General features: G+C 38.0%; 1 protein-coding gene across 1 annotated transcript; it reads right to left on the reverse strand.

Annotated features, from left to right (window-relative positions):
- Positions 1-103: 103 nt before the first annotated feature.
- On the reverse strand, positions 104-26,026 carry DHX32 (DEAH-box helicase 32 (putative)). The gene is made up of 11 exons (XM_074590382.1): positions 25,757-26,026; positions 22,871-23,064; positions 20,988-21,360; positions 18,192-18,437; positions 15,852-15,951; positions 15,571-15,729; positions 5,715-5,906; positions 3,911-4,060; positions 2,602-2,792; positions 1,561-1,742; positions 104-296 (listed from the first exon to the last, which is right to left on the reverse strand). Exons 1-11 carry the CDS (start codon positions 26,024-26,026, stop codon positions 104-106), a joined length of 2,250 nt encoding a protein of 749 aa, XP_074446483.1.

Genomic DNA, 26,026 nt, shown 5'->3' on the forward strand with positions numbered 1-26,026 from the left:
ATGTCAAAAGTTCGAAATAATTACATGGGGTTAAGATGTGGATGTATATTGCATATACTGTTTTTATTTCTATTTGTCCAATATATGATAGTTCAGTCTAAAATCACTGAATAATACATCTTTGTTCAGTGGAAGTTTGGGGAAACTTTTCATTTTCTTTGCTGTCATTGTTAGTTTTCTGTTCCTCCTTCATGGTTGAAACTGGTGACAAGTGATTGATCACTTCCTGCAGAATATCCTTACTTTCACTAGGAGGAAGATTGCTAAAATAATACTGAGGTACCAGCTCCATGAATCTGGTGAGGAAATAAGACAAAAGATTATTATTTTTTTTTAACTGAATTTTGAAATGTTTGAATAACTATTTCTAGGCTTGTACAAAAGACACCAGCAACATGCTGATGCATAGAACAACAGAGTTGGTATTTCAACTCAACACCAAAACTCTCTGCAAGATGCAGTAATGGTTTGTGCTTTTGGTAGACTTGCACTTAATGTACTCAGCCTACACTTCAGGTGATTGACGTTCCGTTCTCAATGCTGCAGATTGCATTAAATAGTATTTCTTCTCGTTTTGAACGTATTTTTGGTTCAATAAAATTATGAAAAAGGCCACCTTATAAACATTGGAAGTAGAAAAGATAGGGCAGTGAAATGTGTATTCTTGGTGTAAAGAGATTTTTGCAGAAGGAAGACTGTAGTCTTTTCTTGAATCCATAAGCAGTTGAAATAGAATGATTTAGCTGTCTGGGTACACAAAACATGTCGAGAAAAAGATTTGCTGGAAAATATCAGGGAACAAAGAAATTTCCAGCTAGATTTATCTCTGCGTATACTGCTGTGTTAACACTTCCTTGATATTTTTTTTTTTTTTTTTTTTTAGTATATTTTACCTTGTAAGAAACTCTTGCTACTCGTAAGGTGTTTTTCAATGGATGAATTGATTACAGTTACAGTGGCAGACACTGAGACTTATTTCGGTACCTGAACAGATCAGCACACATTAGGAAATACAAAAGGCTGATTTAAGTGATGCTGTGTTTTGCGTTGAAAGAATAGTAAGGGTGTGAGGTCACAGTTCTTCCCTTTTTTAATGGTTGTGAGCTCTAATGCAGTGAGTGTTCTGAATGAAAATGAAGACATCAAGCAAAGCTACACACAGTGACAGAACAATTCTGGCAACAAAGAAAGAAAATTTATTCCACGTATGTTCCCTAGTGAATATAAAAAGTGTGAAAAACAACGATTTCTTCGCTCTTCCAGTGATGCCAGCTCCTCTTGCTTGACTAGGTATGAAGTTTGTCCTTTTGTCTTATGCCTATTTTACTGGGGGTTTTTTTGGTTTTGTTTTTTTTTTTTAAACCCTCATCCCTATGCAGGTTGAATCAGTTATGCTTGGAATGATTTCTCTACAGAATCATAGGATGCTACTTTTATGACAGGCATAAAGGAAAGGGCCAGTGTACACACACATCCTTACCCCATCTGTGACTTAACCCTTTTTGTGGCTTTTGCGGTAGAGGTATGAGTGAAGAAACAGTTTGACCATTGTTAACTTACAGATCAGGTGATATCTCAGAGACGACTCTGATGGAATTGTCTTCTGATATACTAAACTCGTGGAATAAAACCCACTCAGGAATCTTTCTGGTGTTATAATATGATGAGAAAGGATGAAGCTGGGCCACTTGTCTGTGTGTTAGCATTAAGTAGTTACCTGAGCCATCTACATCACGAGCAATCTAAAAAGAAAAAAAAATGCAAAGAGTTATCCATTGATTAATTGAAAGTACAAGATGCATAGATCAGTGTTTGCATATTATATTAAAGCCAGGAATTAAACTTGTATTCAGATACTTTCAACTGGAGAACCTAAACCTCTTCTCAAATTTCTGTGGGAAAGCTAGGGACTGGATACTATGAAATGAGGCTTAGGGTTAAAAAAAAAATGTTGATCTGTATATTTGAAAGGAAACTGTCTGCAACAAATGAGGGCAAGCTTATACAGTAAGTGTCTGAACTTGTGTTTGAAAACAAGTATATTCTTAGCGAATTATAAGACCTTAAAATACAATGTGCGGCAGGGCACTTGAAGTAGTGGAATTTGGAGGGGTCATTCTTGTATTTAGGACGAGCATATTGATGTGAAGGAAAGCATGTTTCAAATGGCAATAAATTAATCGTTCCTGTTTACGTTTACAATTACAGTTAGAGTACCTCATTTGGTCGAGATGAAGAATGCTGTGTATTATGTATACCTAAACGTATTCAACAAGTCAATTCTCTTTGTTTCCAGGGTATTTTCACAAAAACATCTTCAAAGAGGAAATAAGGTCTGAGAGAATATTACAAGTTAAAGAGTTTTTTCAGTGAGAGGTACATTGACAGTTTTCCTGTTGCAGTGAAGTGTGTGGACTTCATGCTGTGATAGCTGAACCCCAGAGAGAAGAGTGGAATTGGCAGAAGGGTTTGTCTACTATATTTTACTGTGGTAAAAATGGCTTTTATCCTTTCTAATGATCAAAAGACTCCACTACCTAACTAAAGTTCTCTATATAAGTTAACAATGCAGTAAGATGAAACCACAATATTTTTCCTTACGTGCATAAAGTAACCAGATAAGAGAGATTTCTTAATGCTTAGTATATTTTCTTTTGATCCAAAGTCCGGTTCTGAAATGGGAAGTTCAATACGCTTCATAATCTCTACTAGTTCGGCTCTGATAATTTCTGCCATCCTCAGTGCAGAACAGCTTAGAAAATAATCACGACACCATTTCTCATCACTGTAGTCTGTGGAGGGAAAAACAGCATTTTGGCTTAAAGCAAAGTCTGACTGATAGGTACTATCCACAGAGATACTGCTCTGTAAAATGCTCTTTGACTGGTGCAATAGATTAAAAACATTTCAGGGCAAGTAGCTGTGTCAGAGCTGTCCAAAATTCTGATAACAAGTCATGTGGACAGCTTAGTCTTGTTGATGTTGCTTGTAAAGTGAGTGGGCAACACTTGATATCCTTACTTAGTTTTATAGAATTTTAGCTATGTATTTCTGAATAAAAAATATTCAAAATCCCTTATTTGGTCTGTAAAAAGTAATAGCTTCAAACGGAACGAGTAGCAACTCTATTTTCAGGCTTTCTGGATTCAGGCCAGGGTATGGAGCTGAAATCCCATTTGTAGTGCTGGTGGTGATCCTGCACGCTGGTAAAGGACAGATTCTCTTGGACCTGCCTTCAGCATTCAGCATGACTAAACATGAAATCATCCTACTGTCCTGTCCTGATTTTTTCCTTAGTGTATGCAAATCTGTTGCTCCAATGTCTAAGTGCTTTGACTAAGGCTAAATGAACCCGAGCCAGATGTTTGAGCACAGGAAAATGCCGTGAAGAGCTTTTGTCTGCTGTGCAGACCCCTGGCTTTTATTTGGTTTCCTGTAAATATGAACTTTACTACTTTCAGTTTTTTCCCTTCAGCTCTCCTTTGAGTTGACAGCTATCAGAAAAACACCAGGATTGTTAGGCTGCTGGGGGAATCAAGTCCCTTCTCAGCTGTGTTTATGTCATTTCACGTTGTGAACCTGGATTATGTGCTCTTACAGGAGGAACCATCTTTCGGTTTTTGAACAATGTCACTTCAAATGACAATAGTAACAGTGCTGACGTATCCTTGCTAGATGAAATACGCTGTCCTAGGTTACTTTCAATTAGTTAATAAACTAAAACTAATACTTGTTTGTAATGGCTACTAAGCTACTAGGTTTCTCTTCTGTCTACACATTAGCAATTCTACAAAGAACCATTCAAAAAGGGTTTATGAACTGAGTGCCAACAGTATGGGGTTTTTCTGTTTTGCTTTTTTCCAAATTGGTTACAATATGCTTCATTTTGTCCGGTATGGGGTACACTTACATTGGCTTGTGGAGTTTGCACTGGCTTCCTTGAAGGCGTTGAAGACATTGATAAGAGTAAAGTGGTCTCCTGCAGGGTGTGAGAATTTTCGCCAGCAAGTGAGAGCAATCTCTTCTGTTCCAGGAGGTGCGTGTAAGAAGCAATTAGGAGCTTAGAAAAAAATCAAGCCAGTGGTTATTAAGACACGTAAGTGCATGCATAAATCGTAACTCCACTGATATTTTTGGTTTTTCGCTTTCTCAGTTCCCTTTAATCTTAAACGTTGGATCGCTGCTGAAGAACTGAATCTATTGCATTCACTAAGGTTTTATTTATACGGATGTTCTTTCAGTCTCTTGTTTAGTTAATTTGTGCTGTAAACACAAAAGGAAGTGAGCAGCTTTCTCCTAGACTGATGCCAAAAGTGCTTCATAATGGCATGATCCAATTTATCCAGAATCCAAGCATATGGTTTCTTTAATATAGAAAGAAACTAAACCTATGGATGTAGTGCCTTCATTTGCTGCTCTATGTTGAAATTTGTGCCTTCCAGTGCATTTTACTTCTGTTGAGTACTACATAATTACGTCTTTCGAGGTGGTTGAGCTTTTTAAAAACTAAAGTGTGCCTGTGCTCAATTGTTTACATTTTTTGTATGTACTTAAAAATTTTATCATAAGTTTAGGCCCATAAAACCAAGTTGTTCTATAAGGAGAAGCATTAATGCAGCTTGGTGTCCTGTGGGTTCGTGTCCTTGCTGCCTGAGACTCCTCACCAGTTTCTGGGCCTAGGGTGTTCCTTCTGGGCACAGCACAGTAATGCCAAGCCAAAAGATTCTCTACAGGCAAGGTTAAGCTGTGGCTGTTGAGCAGTAGGTAGCTCTCATGCATTGGTTCTGTACTAGGGTTATTTATGCCTTAAAGTCAGGTGCATAGGGCTATATGGTTCAGAGGCTGCTGTGGAGAGAAGTGAGAGAGCTAAATGTTGCTGAAGTCAACATCGCTATGTAATACTGAGACCTGAAAGAATCTGAATCTGGCCCTCCTGCATGGTCTGGTGGGATCCTGAGAAGTCATTGTCATTATTTGCTATTTGAACTTCCGGAGTCACCCTCCTCTCAGTTATCCTAAAGTCTTTGATTTATTCAGATTTCAATAGCAGCTTGCACAGAATGAATAGGGTTTCAATATCTGGGGTTTATGTGTTGTCTTGAAAGCTTTGTCACGTCAAATGAAAGAAGTTCTATAGTTAACAGCCTTCTAATAGAAATGTTCTTGCTCCAGACTTCACATATCCAGTGTTTGGGGCCAGCTGGTTTGTCTCACAGTGCCATGTAGGAGCAGAATGATGATCCATCAGGACAGAATGGTATGGATACTTAAGGTCACGTTAGTTTTATAAAATACTTAAAAGTGGAGAAGCAAAATCAGAAAGTAATTCTTTGTAGGTCAACAGTTCAATATTGTTTATAATTAGAAGTTCCCCTAATCTGCTGCTTCGGTCTGTAACAAATGTACATCAATAGGAGATAAGAAAGTTCATTTTGAAGGGATGTTCTGTGTATGCTTTCTGACAAAAGGTTGGAAGTTAATGTGGCATCTGAAGCATGGAATTGGAGCGCTACTTACGAATTCATATACTTGTGTTTCATTGCATGCTCAAAGTAAATACTTAAACAGCCAAAGATACTCATTTACTTGAAATAAGCAGGATGTGAAGAACGACAGTTTGCCTTTGGGTTGCCCTTGTGAATAGATTTTTGGAAGAGTCTATGTGGATTTGGCAGGTGGCACAAGCCATGCAGTAAGACATTATTTAGGAGTACCTGTTACCATGGCCGCAATGGTGAGCATTTCATCAACGCACTCAAATTCACACGAAGCCAGAATTGACTTTGACAGTTGTGGATCCAGGGGAAATTCTGACATAATAATTCCAAATTCAGAAAGGTTTCCATCATTGTCCAGGGCTGCTAGATAATCGAGATCTTCCAAAGCCTGCATCAGGCTTTCAGGAGCTAATAAAAAGGAAAGATCATTCACATTCTTGAGAATGGCTACATATAAACGAATGCCTGAATTCTCATTATAATATTTCAGTTCTGTATTTCCTATGTGAAAATGACAGAAATCAGCTTCTATCATTTGACAAAGGGTAAGAAGAAAAAGTAATAAATTAGATGAACGGAAGGCTGAGAACATTCTGGAGGAAGAAAGTAAGGGGTCACAATTATAGGGCTGCAAATAACTTAGTTGATCTTTTTTCTGTCAGAGCACTTTTTGTCAAAAGTCAAGACACAGGAAGTGCTGAACAGTGTATCGCACCCAGGCTATGTAAAAAACTTGCACTACTGGCAATCTTCAGGTATTTTTTGTTTGTTCTTTTTAAAGAGGGGTGGTCACATTTGAGGGGTGTAGAGATACACAAAAGCTCTGGGAAAGAGGATTATAACTAAAAGACAAGCATTTACAGAAGTAGCTGTTTTCTCATTCTTGCAGGTATTTGGAGTTCTCTTGCTTGCCTTTTTTTTTTTGATTATCACTATTTTTTTACATAGTTTCTCATGATGTGAGAAATAAAATGGGAATACAGTAAAAGAAAATTTCTCGCCAGCAGTTGGCTGTACTTTCTCACAGCACAAAATTAAGTGTTCAGTGTTCCCTTATTGTAGGTTATAACTTGCTTACAGCCCACATAGGCAGAAGTGAGAACAGTGAGGCAGAAAAAATAATGTATGAATATAGGGAAATAATTAGGTAGGCTGAGAGACTAATTTGGGAAAGAAGGAGGAAATGCGTGAATTTTGGCCACGCAGTGAGTAGGGAACAGAAGTACAAGATGGACTTGAACAAATGTAAACATGAAGGATGTCATGAGTTAGAGTTCAGCACTTAAGATGGGGATCTGCACAGTGACAGCAGAGGAGAAGACAGAAGTGATAGGGTTGTATCTTAGATAAACGCAAGCGGTGGCCTGCCAGGAATGTTTGGTAGGGAGGTTTGCTTCTGCGTGCATCGAGCACTGAGCTTTCAGTCTAAAGTGGTCCACGTGTCTTTTTTTCTGAAGACTGCTGGGATATCAACAATTAATTCAGTTATTTGTTCAATTAATTGAGTTTTGATTGATGGCATATTAAGCTTAGTCTATAAGTACCTCCACAAATCATATCTTCCTCTTTCATGGAATGAGGGTGAATGAAATCAACAACCCACAAGATTTGAAGGTATAGAAGATGGCTTATATACCCAGGCATACATATGCCTTTTTCATCAGTTATCATTACATCTCGTCAGTTATTTCTTGACAGACCAAAAGATGGCGTTTGCAGCAGCTCTCCTGAACCTCTCAGCTGGATGGGAGTAAATAACGAAGGAGTTTGACAAAGACTCTCCTTTCTCATTAAGTATCTTGCTGAATTTCTCCTTTACCATTCTTTTTTTCCGCTATTGTTTTCTTGCTTTTCTGCATCTGTGATTCTGTGGTCTGTGGCAGTGGAAGGCAGAATCAGTTTATGTATACCCTAGCCCTTTTACTATTATTGACTGCTTCTGATAGATGGTGCCAGAAGAATTTGAAGTGTTATTCTGACATTTTCAGATTTTGAAAAAAATTAGTCTTAAGTGTTCTCTCACCAACACTTTGTTCTGCTAAAAGAATGTTGTAATGAATTTAAACTCTCACAGCTGCAGTGGTAAGAAAGCATGTCTGAAAGGACAGGATTAAGCAAATCAGTACTTAAAATGAGAATTTGAGCAAGTCCATAGGAAATCTGCTGTTGATGAAACAGAAGATTTGGCAAAATAAATGTAGAAGAGCTTTATGTTCAGCCATGGTGGCCACAGTTCCAGGGCTAGAGAGAGTGAACCCGAGAGCTGAGCAGAAGTTGTCAAGCCTACACTCTCCAAAAAGTAGTTGCTAGTGCATGAAAGACATTGGTGGAAATTTGGGAACTCTTGAAGCGTGAAGGCTCTTTCCTCCCAGCTCTTTTCAAAGGTAGATTTCTATTCCAGGTCTTCTTGTAATGGTCAATATCTTTTATGAGTGCCGCTTCATTTAAATTCATAACTGCTCTCCTATCACTGCAGCAAATTTCTCCTTATTCCAGTTTAAGGAACTGTTTGATATTTTCTCTCTGTTTTATGGATAACAAGATAAATTCTAGTCCTGTTGAAGCTGGTGGCAAAAATTCTGCTACAGCAGGGCTTGGCCTCATCCCCAGCGAAGCATACCCGGCACTGGGAGAACAATGACTGCACTGGCAATCTTTCAGACTTCTGTGGGCTGCTGTCAGTTTGCATATTAATGTCAAAAAAATCTCTAAATAAAAAAAACCAAACAAACAAACCCAACCAAAACACAACCACAGCTACCCACAGAGGCAGGGTATGTATTTTTTCTTGTATCTTCATTAGTGGGTGACTGGAAATAATTTCTTGCTTGAATTCATTATGAACGGGAACCTGTCTTCGGCAGGCTACTTCTGCATCCTGAAGGTTAAAAGCAAAGCAGGCCCGTACGGAGCTGGTATGTCACGGTTAGCTGTAACTCCGCACTTCAGACACCCTACCTTCCTGCAAGAAAATCTTGAGTTCAAGTTTTTGCTTCGTTGGCAGCAAACTGTTAAGTTTATCGCCATCATTCTCTAATTAACTAGTTATAATGAAGTAAAGAAAAAAGTCAAATGGGAAGCAAACACCTGCTGCTTTCAACCCTTTTTCTGTTACTAATTTCTGAATGGAAAAAAGAGTTTATTCATTCCCCTTACATTTACAAAACTTTTCCAGCGTGTAAATCTGCTACTGTTGTGCATTCGGTTAATTTTAAAACACTTACTATTCATTTTCAGAGACACTCTCTCAGGAGTGTGTAAATTCCTGTTAAAACTGTGGACCTGTTTCATTTCAGCATTAGAGTTCTTATCTCTGCCTGTACATCATGAGGGGCTTTTGTCTAGAGAGCACATTTGTTACCAGACATAGGAGGTTTAATGGGGTAAAAGATGAGCCCTCGCAAAAGCAAAGGTATCTGAGAAGAAAATACTTAGGAAGTTTAAAGAAATTAAGAGTAACAGCTGATGAAGAGTAAGAGTCAGTGACAGGAAATAGATACCAGTGATTGAAAGTACAGGGAGAGTCATTCAGGCATATAGTAATTACCAGGATATCATGGAAACCTTATTTCCAGAAAGCAACAAAGTAGTTTGTGCTAGAACTTACAAAATAAATGGTTATATAGCAGCCAATTTCAATCCCTTGATAGCATCAGTAATTTGCATTTTTATCCCCTAGAGTTAGTTGCCTTGAGATTTATAAGCACAAATTACTTCCTTGTTTTGCTATGAGTGTTATAAAAAAAAAAAAAAAAAAGAAAAAGAAGATTCTTGGAGTTTTATTGTGTTAGAAAGGACAAGACAGTAAAGGTAGATAAAGCAAGTGAAGGAACAGTAAAAACAAAATAATTAAAAAAAAAAAAAGAGAATAGGGCTTTCAGATACGGGTCTCCATTTTGAGGCACAAACTGAATCAATAAAAAGCCATTATGAGAACAACAAACGCTCATTTGAGAATACTTTATGGTATGGTTCCTATTTAATTAAACCTATGATAAAACAAAAGTAGTGTAAATGTTTAGATATGGCAAGCTCTTCTTTAAAGAACCACAACCTGCATTGTCTTATAGTGATTTCTGGCAGCAAGTGTCATTATTTTGAGGGCTGCTTGCCAACACAACTACTGCTGCCATCGAGGCAAAGCACAAGGCTTTGTGACTCGGCTGCGGCTTTCACAGGAGCAAAGTTAAAAAGAAGCTCTCAAGATGTGCCCTGTGCTTTCAACAAGAAACTGTCACATCCGTGCAAGTTTAAAAGGTATTTCCTTATCTGATATTTTCTTTCCCTTGCCTGTGTTCTTTCGCCACTTAAGATTGGGTTGCTCTGGGCTTGTCCCAGGAAATCTGACCAGTTTGATGTAAATACAGATCCTACTCTTGATCATACTTAGGCTTAGTAAAGCAAACACATAACTAAATGATATTGTTAGCACTGAAAACATTTATCTGAGGGTTTCAAGCTGACTTAAAATGATATTCTTCGTTTCAGTTTTTTGTAACTTTGGCATGAACAGAGTAAGTTATGTTTTTAAAGGTAGCTGTGCCTTTAATCTGTTCAGTATCTCATCCTACGTGGCCGAAGTTGAAGTGCTTACCATGTGATAGAATAACTACAAATGTATTATTCTCGTTGTATAAGGAAGCAAGTGATTTATCGATTTGCTCAAAGTTCTGTAATTAGTGAATATTAGAGATAGGAACGAAACGTCCATTTAACGGCCATAACGTGCATTATCTGGAGGATCTACAGGTCCTGTGTTCTGGTTTCCTGGTCTGAAAATTTTGACTATGTAAAATAGCTGCTTTTTGATAGATCTCTTCTTTCCATAGGAATAACTGTTTGAAAGTTAGAGCTGACGTGACTGTCAGGTGAAGGGACGTTGTCTGAAGAGCTGATTTGCTGCCTGGCAAACCACAAGCTTTTCCAGCTTCTGTTTGGCTGAACAGCAAGAAGAACTGCCAAAGTAATTACTGCAGGGAGAATAGTGCTGGGGAATGGTGTTTTCTGTTATTGTTTTTTAACGTTGCTCCTTGGATAGCAAACCGAAGATATGGAAAAATCTAGTGCCAAGTTTTCTTCAAATTATGCAAAGATATTATTTTTTTGTGCAAGGACAAGCTTCTGTGTGCAGGTTTTATGTTGATTCTCTTTTTTCCCCTGTACCTTCTGAGGTATGATTTTTTTTTTTATGAGTCTGCCATGCTCTGATGCCACCAGTTCTGTAACTATTATTTTGAAATTATAATTGGTCATTAAAAATTAATTTTCCAAACTCGTACTTTACGGTCTTTCCATTCCCTCTTATGCTGTTTCTTCATTCCTCCAAGCTGGCTGGAGGAGAGCCTGCTGGGCTTTTCTGCCAGCAGGGACAGCAAGGACAGAGCCTGACCTGCATTTTCCTAACATCAATAGACTGAGTTTTAGCCACGCACCAGGGGTAGCACTGACTGTTCAGTGAAGTCGGTTTTCTGTCTGCTTTGGGTCATCCTCAAAGCACATACGTGACTCTGCAACATGTGGTGTATCCACAAAGAGTGTAATTTATAGAATATTATATAATGGTATCAAAATATTTTTAGTCATTTTGGTTTCTTTTGTTACTCTAGTAAATGACATGAGAGTAGTGCAGCTTTAACAGTACTGGGTTACCCCTTCCCAATTTTTGGATGCCCTTTGTGATGCCAGCTCCTCCCTGTTTGAAGCAGTTGGCTAGATCCAGTGTGGTATGTGCTCGGTTGTTGGGCTCTACGTAGTGCCCAAAACCTTTTCTTGGTGCCTCCTGTCCCACAGACACGGGACTGCTGCTAAGGCTCAGGTTGTCCAGTCCATACTCTGCTTCCTGCGGTTGTTTGCTCTCTGGGCCTTACCTCCCGCTATTCCTTTTACGCTTTTTCGCTGATTTCTGCAGTACAGGATATGAAGTATGTGGCCAGGTATATGCTATCAGAAAGCTTTTAATTGGGAGATATATAATACTATTTAATCGATGAAATTCAGAAACTGAAACATCAAAGAATCAGCAAGTGAACTTAAGGTAATAAATCTGCCATGAAGTGGTCTCTGTTGAGCAGAGCTTACATGGGACTTTGAGTTTCTGTCTTTGACAGTCTGTTTCTAATGAAAAAAAAAAAAAAATGCAACCAGATTTTTTTTTGTGAAACAATTTGAAATTATGTACATTTATACAACTCCTGTTACTATGGATATTCTAGAAATATGTTCTCAGTGGGGTTATAATAGCATAGCTCTCAAATGTCATGGTAGCCACGACCATCAACAAATATTTTAATCTGAAAATTGTTTATGGTAATTCTGCATGAATGCAGAATCTGCAAACCGCTTTCACCTTGATTTCATATGGAAATTTTGCATGGCTTCATCTTTATACTGATTTGCATAGTTTAAATAAGGATTTTCCAGTGATTTACAAAAATACATAACGTTGCTGCGATCTATGGGAAAGGAGTTCTTTTGTCCCATTATATAACACAGTAAAGATCTGGCTGATTAACTAATAAAAATGTAAAGACATCCCTATTATAGTGGCACAGGAATTCAAATAATGCACTTCAGAACTGCGGTGCCAAATACATTTTCATATGGCTCATGAATTCTAAAAAGGGTAGTAAGTCTGCTGCATTTGCTCATCTCGATTATAGCGTGAATTAAATGCAGCAGCTGTACGCCTGACATGTTTGTTGCTTTCATAATGCAGTAATGAGTCAGAGTTAATCCAGGCTTTTATTTTTCCTCCAAGAGCAGCAGAAAAAAAACCCTATACACATTGTCGTGGAGCAGAAATAAAATGTTTTACTGATGTAATTTTTGTTTCTTTACTTATCTGCTGTATGTTCTCTGCTTCATGTACAGGGAGCGGACTGTGAAGTGCCGCTCTTTGAATTCTTGCTGTGAGTTTTGTTGTACTTTTGATTTGTTTGTTCACCAGTTCATCTCCATACCTTTTTGTTCAGGAGAAATTTACCTTGGGTTAAAGAACCCCAAAGCCTCCATCTGTTTCAATTGCAAAGAAAATTTGAGAATGTTCAGTGAACAGAAACGGTGCGTAGGAAAGCCTGTGGCATGTGTGGCACGTGGGAGATGCTGCAGTGTGTTTACTCCCTTTACTCAAAGGGAAATCAAGTCCAAGGAGGTGAGAAGACATGGAATATCCCAGGACAAACTGTGCTGTGGAGAAATAGAAAGGCTATTTGTGTTTTTAGTATCTGTATGCTCTGAACAGCACTTGATTTGGCCAGGTCAGATGAAAGCATATAGAAATACTGCCATGTTTTGTTGTTTGCTTGTTTGTAGGGGTCTTTTTTTGGTCTGGTTGATCTTGTGCAACGTTTGGTTGAGGGTGGGCAAATTGGCTTTCTGTACGTCGGTAGTAGATGAGAATAAGAGCTGTTATGCCCAGGAGATTCCTTAGGGTCAGAAAAGCCACGCTGCTTGTTCTGTGAGCTTTGTTGCTCATGCTTTCCACTTAGGTCTGTATACCAATCTCAGAGACCCTCTCCTCTTCCTCAGCCTTCCTCATCACTTTAAGTTATGGAAGGCTTATGCAACTAAACTCACTGCAGCAAAGGTAGTGAAGCCTTTTGGGGAAGCTAAAAGCTCTTACTCAAGAGAGGATGCTTTCCATCTGATAGCTGTTCTCTCTGCCTCCTCTGCAACACTCTCCTGCAGCACATAACCCAGAAAGGTGTAACACCTCTTTGACCTCATGACTCGCAATGAAAAAGCTTTAGGGCTGCCTTTTTACTGGGTGGCAGAGGTATTTGGAGCTGGGCATCGAGGATTCCATGGTGTGACTTTAGGGTCAGCCTCTGCTTCTGCTGGAGGATGTTGTGCTTCTTTAGCCACTGGAGACCCATGTGGCAATGAGTGCGTGCGGGAGGTTGGGGCTATCTCACGCAGAATGAGAAAACTTGGATTGTCACGGGCCGAGATCATTGACTCAAAGCTCTCGGGAGGATGAAGGGCCCAAAAGAAGGTTTTATGTGATTGAAAGCTTAACATCTGTTTTGATGTTTTGAGGTCTGTCAGTTGGTCTAATACAATAACAATACGATACAATAAATCCCCTTACAAATTTGCTTACTTCAGTATTCCTGTTTCTTCCAGACAAACATATTTCACACCAGGTATTTCACGCTGTCTGTATTCTGATAGCGTGAGCGTTATAGTCATCTGGAGAATTGTGGTAGGGATATAACTTAAGTGTTAGTAGGAAAGAGGTTCGTTGCCCACGCAGCAGTGGGAAGAAGAAAGCCCCAGGGCAAAGAAAGCCAATGTGTGATCTGTCCTGAGATGAAGGAAGAGCTGTACTGCACAATTAAAGTAATCTTTCAAATGTTTAATTATGTGAGGCCTTAAGACAGGAAGGAGTCCAGGAAATTGTGTAGACTTTCTCGTCTCCTTTCATCTCATCCCTGACCCCGTACAGGGTTTGTGGGACTTTTTCTTTGTTCAAACAGTTTGTCTAACATTCCTCACACTGTTTCAGTAATTCCTCAAACTTTTCAATACCTTGACCTTGCACTTTTGATCTACTTAGCAAAAACTTTTTCATATTTGATGCCTGTCCAGGTAAAGCTGATGCATTTATCAAATGCCTTTGCAATTTTGTACACATCAGCAAGATGCTTTCTTCATCTGCATTATCTCAAAAATATAGACAAAACTTAGAATTCCTACATCTGTGAAATCCGTAAATACCTCTAGCATTTCATTCTCTCTGAAAACCAACCGTATCCACTGTGCCTTTAAATCCAAAAATATTGAATGCTTTTCCTAATGTAACTTTATTAATTCATTCTACAGTTCAAGAACAACTTTCTTCATATCCAGTAAAAGCATTAATACATTTTAGAGGTTTGTTTTTTTTTTTTTTTGCTTTCCAAATTCAAGTGGAAGCCAACCGTATTCCATAACCATTTTCCATGAAGGTTTCCTAGATTCAATACAGGAGGTGACACTTACAAGGCCAAAATCCTCCAATTCTCATCAGTCTTGAATTAATTACCGCTCAGACTGGCAGTGCTTCTTTCACATTTCTTTTAGGCATGTTTCTGCTAAACAGGCGGACAAGGGAAAAGTAGAATAAATTCTACTTAAAAATTCCACTTACGATCTATCACAACATCCAACAGCGGGAATTAAACTGATTAATTTCAGTGCACAACATGTAGAAAACAAGTTCTCGTTCTAATCCTGTGTATGTACATGAGGAAAGGGAGGATAATATAAGAATTCTTTCTATTTGCGCTGGAAAATTACCATAAATAAAGCAAGCAAAAGGTCACGCGATCCCCAAACCAATGAAACCAGTGTTATTTCCCTCACTTTAATTGGCTTCAAAGCAACAGCGGAATTTGCAGTGGTACTTGGGTTTTGCAGAGGAGAATATCCTTCTATAGAAAAAGCCCTAAAAGTCAGAATAATGATAAAATTAAAAAAAAGCAACCACTTTCTTCACACTGTTACCTCAAAATTCAGAGTATTCTCTGTGTAGTGTTGAAAGTTTATTCGGGTCTATTTTATAAATAAATATTGTCCCTAAGTAACAACTTCTTGTAAAGTTGAGGGGGAGATGCTGGAGGATAAGAAGGAAGCTGACTTCCTCTAAATATGTCTCCTAGGTAACAACAGGAGTTTAGGTGGGTTGTAAACTTTTGATTAAAGGAATATATTTTGTGAGATATCCATACAATGCCTTGTACAATGGGACACAAATTTTCTTTGTGGGTTCCAGGAAAATAACATGAAACCTAGATGAGATGATATTTGTAATGTTGGGCTTTTTTTATTTTTTTTTTTTTTTCATTCCAATTCTATTCAGATCATTGTGGTCTTTTCCAGAGCAAACAGTTCATATACAGTACCATTTTTCTAAGTGCAACTATCGCATTGTGAACTGTTCTAGCAGGTAAGTGGTAAAAGCAGTGGCAATATTATTACAAGTGCTTAAATAAATAAAAAAAAAGTACTATGAATAACAGGGCAAAATTAACCTGTAAAATAACTGTAAAAATAATAATAAAAAGATGGAAAATTGATGCATCATCATTACCTGGCCTGCTTATGAAGTCACAGTGTCCTAAGCCTGCTATAGCCATCCTCTTCAGGAAGAGAACCATGCTGGTTAGCTTTGATTCCTGGATTTTGGCCAGTAGATGCAGTTTCATTTCTTTGTACGTAAATTCTTCAGGATACAAGCAGAAAAGTTTTCCTGGAAGAGATTTCAGGAAAATTACCTTTTTTTTTGTCTTTGTTTTTTTTTTTTTTTTTTATTGCCATATTAATTCTATTAATAATTTGAACTGGATTGAAATTTTGAGCTAATAATTCTACCTGATGAAGACATGCCCAGAATTTGTTTATGCATCTCTGCTTGACTTTTGCTGATAGGCTGCGTTATAACAGAGTCTGCTCTGATTCTAGGATTGTACACCTTTAAATGAAAGAGATATTAAGCATCAGATAAGTACGTGAAAACTACAAAAATATTCACGGTCTGTATTGAATTTTAGTCTAGGTCATTTTACAGAAAGTGTAGTAACAGTTTCATTTATTTTTAGACTACGCATTTCACCAGCTTGGAAATGAGAACAGTCAACGCTTTGATAAATTGACAGACACGTTTTGGAATAACTCTGTAAGTATACTCTAAGATAAATGTATTTTTCTGAAGAAATGTACCTTACTAAAGACAAAATGTTTATTTATGGTATCATCAAGAAAAACATTGAAAAAGATTATTTATTTCTTCCAATGACAGAATCCCGACGTTCTCTGATAACATTTCGTTCCGTAACTCCAGATTTTTGTCTCAATACTGAAATCTTTTAATTCACTACAGGAAATGAGGACTGTAACAAAGACGTACAATGCCCCATTTTATTTTTCTCTTAACTGTACTTTATTTTGGTTAAACTGAGGAGCCCATTCACTCACTGTTCTGACCACCAGATGATGTCCATAAGCTTCTGTAGTATATGGCAAGACATACAACATCTGGATAACGCAACTTTCTAGTCATGTCATCTGAACTGACCCTGTCTACTTTAAGCAGGGTTTTAATAAAAAACATGAAATGTGCTTCAGTGCAGGGGACAAACTTCTCTTCCTCCAGGTAAATTTATTATATATCTCAACAGCAAGACTTATGTGGGATTTTGTTCTGCACAAAACTTCACCTGTTCTATGGTCAACTGACTTGCAGCCACTTGGATTGAATGTGAATTTGAATTGCTGAGGAATGAATATTAGAGGACTGACCTTCAGCTGTTATGATGAAGTAATTGAATTAAAGGGTTAAAATTGCACAACCGATAGAGGTGATTTGATGGCCATCAAAAGTCCTTTGTTGAAATTGATTTGTTCCCATCACTTCGTGTTTCTGATTCACAGAAGTCTGGAAGCACCAAGTTATACTTTGGGCTTTAGGTTACCGAGGAAGTGAGATTCATTCCCACCATCCAAGACAACTCTAGTTTCAGGAATAAGCTGAGTTATGCATTGTCTAATTGAAAACTGCTTTTAGGCTTTTGTTTGTTTTGCACAAAAGTATGAGAATTTTTTTTTCTTTGACTTGAAGCTAAGTTAGTTTATAACCCCCAAATGAGAACCCTTGACAGTGATGGTGTTAGACGCAGTATTTTCCAATGTCAGTGAAAGGTAATGGTAGTTCCCAAGATTTTGCCTGAACTATTTCCAAGGCAAATCGGGATTAACGAACCCCAGTCCAAAATTTAAGTAACACTTAACTTTCATTTTGGTGATTCCATTCTGGATTATATAAAGAAACTGTATTATATTGTTTCTTTTGCCTATTACTGGAATATTTATTTTGATTAGCAAAACACACAGGACAGTTACAAAGCCTGTAGTAGTGCAGCTTTCCAATTCGTGTAATGACTTGTTCCTACATAGTCACTCATTCTTTAGGAAAGAAACAAGAGATAGGCTTTTGCAGCTGCACTAAACCTTGAAAGGATGGGGTGGAAAACAAGAACTGAGGACATATTTAGAATAAACTGTAAAAGGTCAAAGATGAATTCAATAAATTGCAGCATTTCAAGGTTCCTGAATGGAAGCATGTTTCTAGAAGGAGCACAAACAACTTCTTTAAAACGAAGTGGTTCCCTGTGTGAGCGTCCCTTGGCCTTATATGATCTGTGGCACTACGCTGATTGTGAAGTTGTTAAACACGAGATGAGGTTAATCTACTAAACCAGGTAATCTGCCCATAGGTAGCCAAGAACTGATTGTAATTCACTCTATCTATAAGATACTGAAGAGATAATTAGGATTGATAGGCCAAAACTAAGGTGAGATACAGTTTGCAAATGAAATGTTATCGGTTTGGTGCCCAAATGAGTGGCAGTTTCAGCTGGGAGTGTTAATCTGGTTTTAGAAACTTGAAAAATGTATTTTCTGACTGAATTTAGGAAGTAATTGTGTTTTCTTGCTTGCTTTTCGCATGAGATGTCCATGGAAGTTATTTAAACTTTGTTAATTTGCATGTTAAAATTATTATAGAATCTGACTTATGAAAGAATAGAAAAATATTTGTGCCTTTAGAAACCATTTGCATCAGTCTATTAGCTGCACGTTTCCCTTCCCCCCAACCTGAAAAAAACTTTTGCATAGTTAATTTTTGGCATTCTGATTTTGGTTAACTTTACTAACCTTTCTCCTTTCAACACCAACATCAATGACAAAGGTTACATTTTTAATCCAAATCAAAGATTCTCCAAAGCTTGTGGTGAGTAGCACTTTTCTTCTGTATGTTTTGCAGCATTTCTGTTTGTCTTGATTTGGTTTGGGAATTAGGTCTTGTTTTGTGGGGTATAAAGGAACTGGGATGAGTTCTCCAAGGTCAGGATTTAAATTAGACTGTTCCTGTCTGATCATTTGGTAAGCTTTTTCAATTTCCTGCAATCAGGAGAAAGAGGTTTTTTTTCTCTTTTTTCTCATGAGTATGAAAAACAAATATCAATATTTAATTGTAAAGCAACTTTTTTGATTCTAAAATGAATTTTAACTATGTATCAAACTATAACAACATTTAAATCTTACATGATTGATAATTAAAAGAGAAAAAAAAGGGAACAGAACTATGTATGAAAATTTACCAACTGTATCCGCTAACTAGAGACCACAGAAAAGCTGGGCTGTTTTTTGAAATGTCTTTTTCTCCTCTACAGTTTTTCAAAATGGTCTTCTCTGGCTTTAATCATATCCAAAGCAGCCTCCGGGGCAAGACAGATGTGCGAAAATATAGTATAGGAATAGCAAGGCTGAGAAATTATGAAACTTCATGTATATAGGACATGTAGGATGGCTCTGCATCAGTCATTTACTGCCAAAGAGTTTGGTGCAAATTTGTCACGTGTAGGGCTGGGGATGTGCTAGCAGATACTTGGGTGCCCCACTGGCGTGTCCAAAATGTTTTGTCTTCCGCTGGAACCGAAGTCATGCATGTGGGTGCCCTGAGTGGCAGTGTCCCCTGGGAAACAGCCCTCTGGGTGTGCACGGGGGCTCCTGGGCTCACAACAGGTCACAGCAAACCACTGCTCCAGCCCTCTGCAATCCCGACTCTCCCCGGCACTGGCAGGGCTAAAATGGCAGAGGTCCCGTTGGGGTCACTTTGGAAACTACTGTTACGTTCTGAGTCCGATTACAATACATAAAAAGATTAAAGTAGGCAGAAACCTCTCTACTTTACCTTAATTATTATGTTTAAGAAGATATAGGTATTGTAAAGGTATTTATTATTTTTTATCCCCCCCCCCACCCCCAGTGATTAATAAACTCTGGGAAGACTTAATAAAGTCAATAAAATGTCCCCAAGCTGCATTAATGGAACATCACCTTTAAAAGAGTCCACGAATTCAGAGGTCCAATATAAATTGTAAAAGGTTTTTTTGTTGTTGCTGGATTTTTTTTTTTAAATATCGACTATTTTGTGTTGTGAATGATTTCTTTTAAAGGTACGAAGAATCGCTCATAGGCTTGTTCAGTTTGAAAGGGATTTCATTGGGCTTTTTTCAAAAGCATTTTTATTAGCAAACATTTTTCAAAACTGAAAAAACAGATTGAGTTTCTATTTGAGAGTGACACTGCATTCATAGTAGTTATAGGCTGAAAGTATTCTATAAAAATTCTTATAAAGATATGACAGTGGCATCTAATAGCAAGACTGACACCGAGATAGCACATAAATCTTGATGTTCTTGGTTTATTCATATTTTTGTTCAGTTTAAAAGGCAGGTGAGTGCTAGGGAACAGTGAGCCATTAGCAATATGAAACTTTAAATCACAGTTAAGCAAGAATGCTTGGGATACGAACTGTGAGGTGGCAGCTCATAATGAGTGTTTTGTCCATCGTGAGAGAGACAGAAACAAATAAGCAGAAATAAAACTTTGTTCCCGGTTCTTTGAAATGGAAAGACTATGTGTTTTCTCTCCTATTTTAAATATAGGAACTGATGCAGAGAATTCATTAATTAATAATTTGTAAAATTACTGTCTGTAAAGTTTACAACTGATTATTAGCATTATTAAAAGTGTTACAAGTCCACCCCCCTTTTTTTGCAGTGAAAAGCAATGCTACCTGGGTAGTTCATGGTAATTTATCTTTGTATGTGAAAAGTCATTATCTCCTGGAGCTATTAAAGCAAACTTTTTGTTCTAAAGCAGATTTAATGATACAAAGTGGAAGGTTGAAGATGGCTATGAGGAAATAAATAATAATAATCTGTAATAACTTCAAGTCTTAAAATATTTATTTGATGGGAGATTGCTTTGACAGCTATAAAGTACTGTGAAATTTTTCTGAGAAGGAGATGATCGTGCAATCCTGGCAGCAGTGAATTTAGGGCATCTCTGCTGTCTTCAGGGACTCAAAGACCTCTATTTAGAATAGCCAAGCCCATGCAGGTTCCTGGATTATCTGTGGCACCTCTGGGGTCATATTTGCCTCCTGCTCTTGTGTCCACAAAGGATTGGGAAGTTTACAGCCACAAAGCAGAATGCAAGCGCAAAGACCTTGTAAGCAGGTTTAAGATACAAACATTCATGTGAAGGAGGACGTTTATGCAAACTGGCCGTTCCTGCAAAACAGGGCTAACACAGTGCGATATACCCAATGCCGGAATAGGTTGCAACGTATGAACTCCCTGAATCTATGGCCCTTGTCCCTGTGTGCTGCCTTGGCTACGTTTTGCGTCGCACAGAAGGTTGATGGCCTTTCTTTAAGCCTACAGAAAATCTGATAGTTCCTTGTATTAGTTTATGCTATGTATACGTAATATAGTATTACGTATACCGTAACTTCTTTGTAGGAAAAACCTGAATTGATAAAACCTGTTGGCAGTGTCCAGTGTCTTAGATACAGGCAAGAAGATATTTATAGGTCATGTAAAAACACAGATGTAGATTGCTTCTTGATTAAAATCAGAAATATCAGAATCAGTAACTTACTTGTTCACATGCTAGAAAGATCACAATGTCACCCTTCTCTTTTGTATGGTGTATCTCAAAGAGCAGTCTGAGTGCAGACAGAAAGTGGTCTTTCTGAACGCTGCAAGAGTATACAACCTCTGCGTGGTGTTTGTTTTCCACCCTTATGAAGGGGACGTTGCCGTAATAATTCTTCAGTTCGCTGGACATATGAGGCGCAGTGAGTATCACCAGCCTCAGTTCTGGTCTTGATATCAAGACATCTTTAAGAAGGCCAAGTAACGCATCTGTTGCAACAGTTCTTTCATGCACATCATCCAAGACGATAACGCCATAATAGGTCAGAAGAGGAGTAGACATCATTTCCCTTTGTAGCATATCATCTGTACAGTATCTGCAACATACAAACAGAATACTCTACAAAATTTCTTGGTATATTCAGATTTGTTTGTAAAAAAATTCAGGATCTTGGGGACAGCTTGGTTCTTTCTAACAAGAAAGGTACGATAAGAACAGAGAGTTTATTTTGTAGACAGTATGAAGTCTTAACTGCATGTTTAAATTGCTCTTTAAATAGCTAGAAACTCGATGTAATTCAATGACATTAAATGGCAGTATGGTTGAAAGGATGCTCTAGGCAAAAGAAGAAATACTTGTGCCGTAAAATTGTAACTTAAATTGCTTTTCATCTTCCAAACTATCTAAGCATATTGCATGCCATAACCAATTCTTGAGGAACTAGTGCTTTCAGATGAGGAAAAGGTGTACACACGCACTTGAGGCACTGCCGGAACAAAGATGAGAGATTAATTCATATCGTAATGCCCTCCTCACTGTTAGCCCTATTACTCCTGCTACTGAAAGTTTTTTAAAGGGACGTTATTTTTTGCGGTGTTGCTCAGCAGGACTTTGAATCTTCTTGAACCAGGTGTCGATGTGCGAGAGGAGAGGATTCATCTCCCTTTCACATCAGGAGCAGCTGCAGAAAGATGTGCTGCAGGATGAGGGTTACATGGTTCTCCATGAAACAGAAAGGATGCGCAAAAGGAAGAGCGACTGAACTTGATTTTCAGACGTGGTGAGTATCCTCCACTGGAAGTCAGTGGGAGCTCACATGGCTGGGAAAAAGGCTTATGATGTAGATTTTATAGTTTGTGCTCTATTAAAGGAACCAGAGAAAATAACTCTCCCAACTTTCAGAGAGGCTCAAAATTTGAATCCCTGTGTTGCTGCTGTCATGTGCCTACATTTAATGCATTAAGTGCATTTCTTATCTCTTAAAAATCCTCCTAAATGCTTTTGTTCTCTTGGTTTGGGCTGGAATGGCCACTGAAATGAATGACAAATGCTCTTTTACTTCTCTCATCCTTCCCTCTGTGAACATACGCTTTTCTAGCCATGATTTTTGATTGCTTTTAAATTACAGCTTTACTTTGTGATAGATTATCCCATGTTCTCTTACCGTTATGAACATTCCTGTTCTGTAAAACTGCGAAAGAAAAAGTCTAATGGAGGTTACTGAGGTGCTTAATGAAGTTTTGCACAAGCAGTAACCTCACCCATTTAAATCTCTACTACAATTTAGAACACAATACCTCCTTCAAGCCTTTTACAGCTTATCAGTTAAGCACAAAATCAGCATTTTAAAATGTTATATGCAGCTTTATAAAGCACTGTTGTTTTGGGTTTTGTTGGGTTTTTTTTTGTTTCCATACTGTATGCAAAAATCTTTTGCTACTATAGCAATGTTCCGCCACGGTTGTTAAGTTATCTGTCCCGACCACGTTAGTGGAGCGCTGCAATGAAGAGCCTAAGGACCGACTGGAGCGCTGCAAACTTCTGCACTTGCAAAGAACTGTAAGCTACGTATTAGTTTGAAGGCATTAAAAACGAAACGCACAGACCTCAGGATGGTTTCTGTTGTACAGCAGCTTTCAAATGGGACAAAATACCCCACTTCGTGGCCGATGTTGACATCCATTTCATCAGCTACGCGCAGTGCCAGCCACACCGCTGTCTGCTTGTGGACCTGGGTGCATACGACTACGCCGTGTTGATAGTGGACAGAAAGGCAATACTCAGCACACCACTGAGGAATCTGTAAATCAGAAAACGGATGTATTTGGTATTTAACACATTTAGCGGATGTAATGCAAAAGAAGTAGACGGTGTGGAAGAACTAAATCGACGTGAGCACCCGCAGCTTACCTGACGACTGACGGATGAGCTGCACCTAACACAGAAATCATCTGCTGTGGTAAATGGCAAGACCCATAATCTCTTCAGTAGTCAAGAGCTGCAGTGACACGGGCTAGAAGGTTTACCTGGGAATTTCTCAGGTAAGTAAGACTCAGATTAGTTCAACTATATCGGAGAAGGGGCAGGATTGGCCTCTGGGGAGCAGGTAACACTGTCGGTATCATTCTAAAGCATCTGCTGATTGATCCAACAATGTTAGTACAGTTGTTGTCAGGGGCTTCTCAGCTGGCTCAGCGCTAAACTTGCCCATGCTGGATCGTATTCAGGTGCTTGACATGAGAAACATGTCCCAGGAAGAGGAGGATTTCAAACTGACAAATGCCACAGTGAGTATATGTAATTTCAGATTAATTACTCTGTAAACAGAGATAACTGAAACTGAACTGCTCCAGAAACTTACGCAGTAGCTCTCTAATTTATATATTTACAGTAGAAAATCAACACTAGAAAATATTAATGTGCTTGTCGGCAGAAAGTAAAATTACATTATGAATATTATTTTCGTCCAAGTATTAGGTTTCACATCCCTTAATTCATCAACATATATAAACTAGGTGCATCAGCCATGTATCATTTATTTCTGTATAGTTATTTGTGTTTCTAAAAATGTTTAAAAAACAGCCAGCAATGTGTTACATCTTATCAAACTTGTCTAAAGACCATTAAAAAAGCTAAAATTTCTTAGCAAGTAGTTTATTATTATACAAAATTGTTTTGTGTGAATTAGTCAATAACGAGGGGTAAAGATTTTGCACTCCAAAAAATTTTGCAGGCACCAGGTGGGTGTGTATGCTTTCTATCGGAACATGGGAATTTTCAATGAGAAGTGTGATGTCTCTAGTTCAGTCTGGGATCTCTAGTGGTGTCCAGCATCAAAGTCTCTGGCAGATACGAGAAGCCCTGCAACAGTAATTATCCTACAGCTTTACCTGCAGGACTGATTGCAGTCGTAAACAATCACGTTTTGGCTTATAACACTTGCTTGAAAATTCTTCTCTGCTTACTGTGGTAACAGACTTAGATTGTTATATATTATTACAATAGAATTTGATAGTCTTTGTGGATATGTGTGTGTTTAGAGTCAACTGAGATCTTGGCTTCAGTGATGTCTTTTAACATAAGTTCTGTAAAGTAATTGTGTATTCTTGGAAAAAGCATTTGCTCTTGGCTGAAGTGAGAGAAAGACCGTTACTTCTCCCTCAGAAACAGCCCGACTGGTTTCAGTCCTTCACTCCCTGACAACTTTTTCACCTTCTTGTGACCTGCCTGCAAACCCATTGTGTTTCTTTCCTGCTATAGCGCTAATCAGAACCAAGACACGCTTTCCGAGTAAGAATATGCATTGAATCCAACACAGGCATTGCAGAGTTTACCATTTCCCCTGCGCGTTCAAAGCGATGATGGACAAAAATAGGATAAAATGACAAGTTTAGTCAATATCAGGGAGGAGGCAATAAAATTTTCCAGTGGAACAAAAGGGCAGCCGGCCAAATGTAGAAGGAATGATTTATTGATAAAATACTAAAGCAATCTGAAATAAGTCCTAAACTATTTTACACTTAGCCTTGGCCTCTCTGAAGGCAGTAGAAATACACCTGTAATTTCAGTAGGGAAGGATTTTCGCTGATATATTCTGTAATACATTTTAAAGTATACAGTTGATAGTTTTTCAAGTTGAGATGCGATGTTGCAGTATACAAACAAAGCAATAATTTACAGTGCACATACTGATAGATAGAAGAAAATTTTATGCAGAACTTTTATAAGGTTATTTGTATTTTTGGTTCTGAATTTTTAACTATAGTAGTTAATGCATGTGGTCTTTGGTGTTCAGAAAGGGCTTGATATTTTTAAATTTAGTACAAAAAAGTGGTGGTGTTTGAGATTTTTGTTAGTTGTTTACGACACTGTGTCAGACAATCACAGTCTGAGAAGTGTTAGTCTTCAGTGCTTAAGTTACCCTAATGCCCAAAAGACATCAGGAACCAACTAAAAATGCCTCATAACGGACAAACATAAAGTAAGTGTCAATTGTTTATGAATATTTGAAGAAAGTATTTAAATGTGTACTTATATAGGTGTATTTTACATCTATATTTGACTGCATTAATCTTTTGTCACCTTCTGTATTTCACTTTCCCTCTCTGGCCTTAATATCCCAGATTACAATAGGTGACTGCACATCTGTTTCGACACTGAGAACTGCTGAACTCAATACAACGATGTGCGTGTACAGCACAGCTGAACTCTTCGGAGCTGGGTGTTGTTATATTGCAATACCGTACAGCACACGGCATAGCAACAGTCCGCTCCTACCAGAAACCAGGTACTAGTGTAATATAAATCTGGATATTGATGTGCCTAGTAGAAATAAAGGGCAACAGCGGTGAATAGACAATTCATTGCAAAAAGTTTTTTCTGTTTTCAAAATATGTAATGTTAATAAAATAGTAATAGGAACTCTGAAAAGAGTATAGCATTAAATGTTCTAAAAATAATTAAAAAGCCCCAACCAAGTATGTTCTACTGACCTGGGAGCTCTTGCCAGTCTTAGCATCTCCTGACACGATCACGATTTGATTATGAAGCAAACTTTCCATAAAAGTATATTTCTCTTTCCATACTGGAAGTTCTTCTCTTTCTTTCATAAGTTTATAATACCGGGAAGAGTAAGGCAAGCCGTCAAAAGGATTGAGCTCTAAATCTTCTCCGCATACCAGTATTTCCTCTTCATCACCATCGCTGCAGTCAAGTAATTCTGAAAAGCAGTGGATCTCTGGAGAAAACGTTAAAAACTCCAT

The sequence above is a fragment of the Larus michahellis genome, chromosome 6, assembly GCF_964199755.1.
Source record: "Larus michahellis chromosome 6, bLarMic1.1, whole genome shotgun sequence".
Taxonomy (NCBI): domain Eukaryota; kingdom Metazoa; phylum Chordata; class Aves; order Charadriiformes; family Laridae; genus Larus; species Larus michahellis.

Coding starts and splice junctions, on each gene's coding strand:
- DHX32 (XM_074590382.1), bottom strand. CDS start 26,026: ATGGAGTTTTTAACGTTTTCTCCAGAGATCCACTGCTTTTCAGAATTA. Junction 21,361..22,870: donor ACAACAGAAACCATCCTGAG/GTCTGTGCGTTT, acceptor TGTATGTTGCAG/ATACTGTACAGATGATATGC. Junction 2,793..3,910: donor TGCAAACTCCACAAGCCAAT/GTAAGTGTACCC, acceptor TTCCCTCCACAG/ACTACAGTGATGAGAAATGG.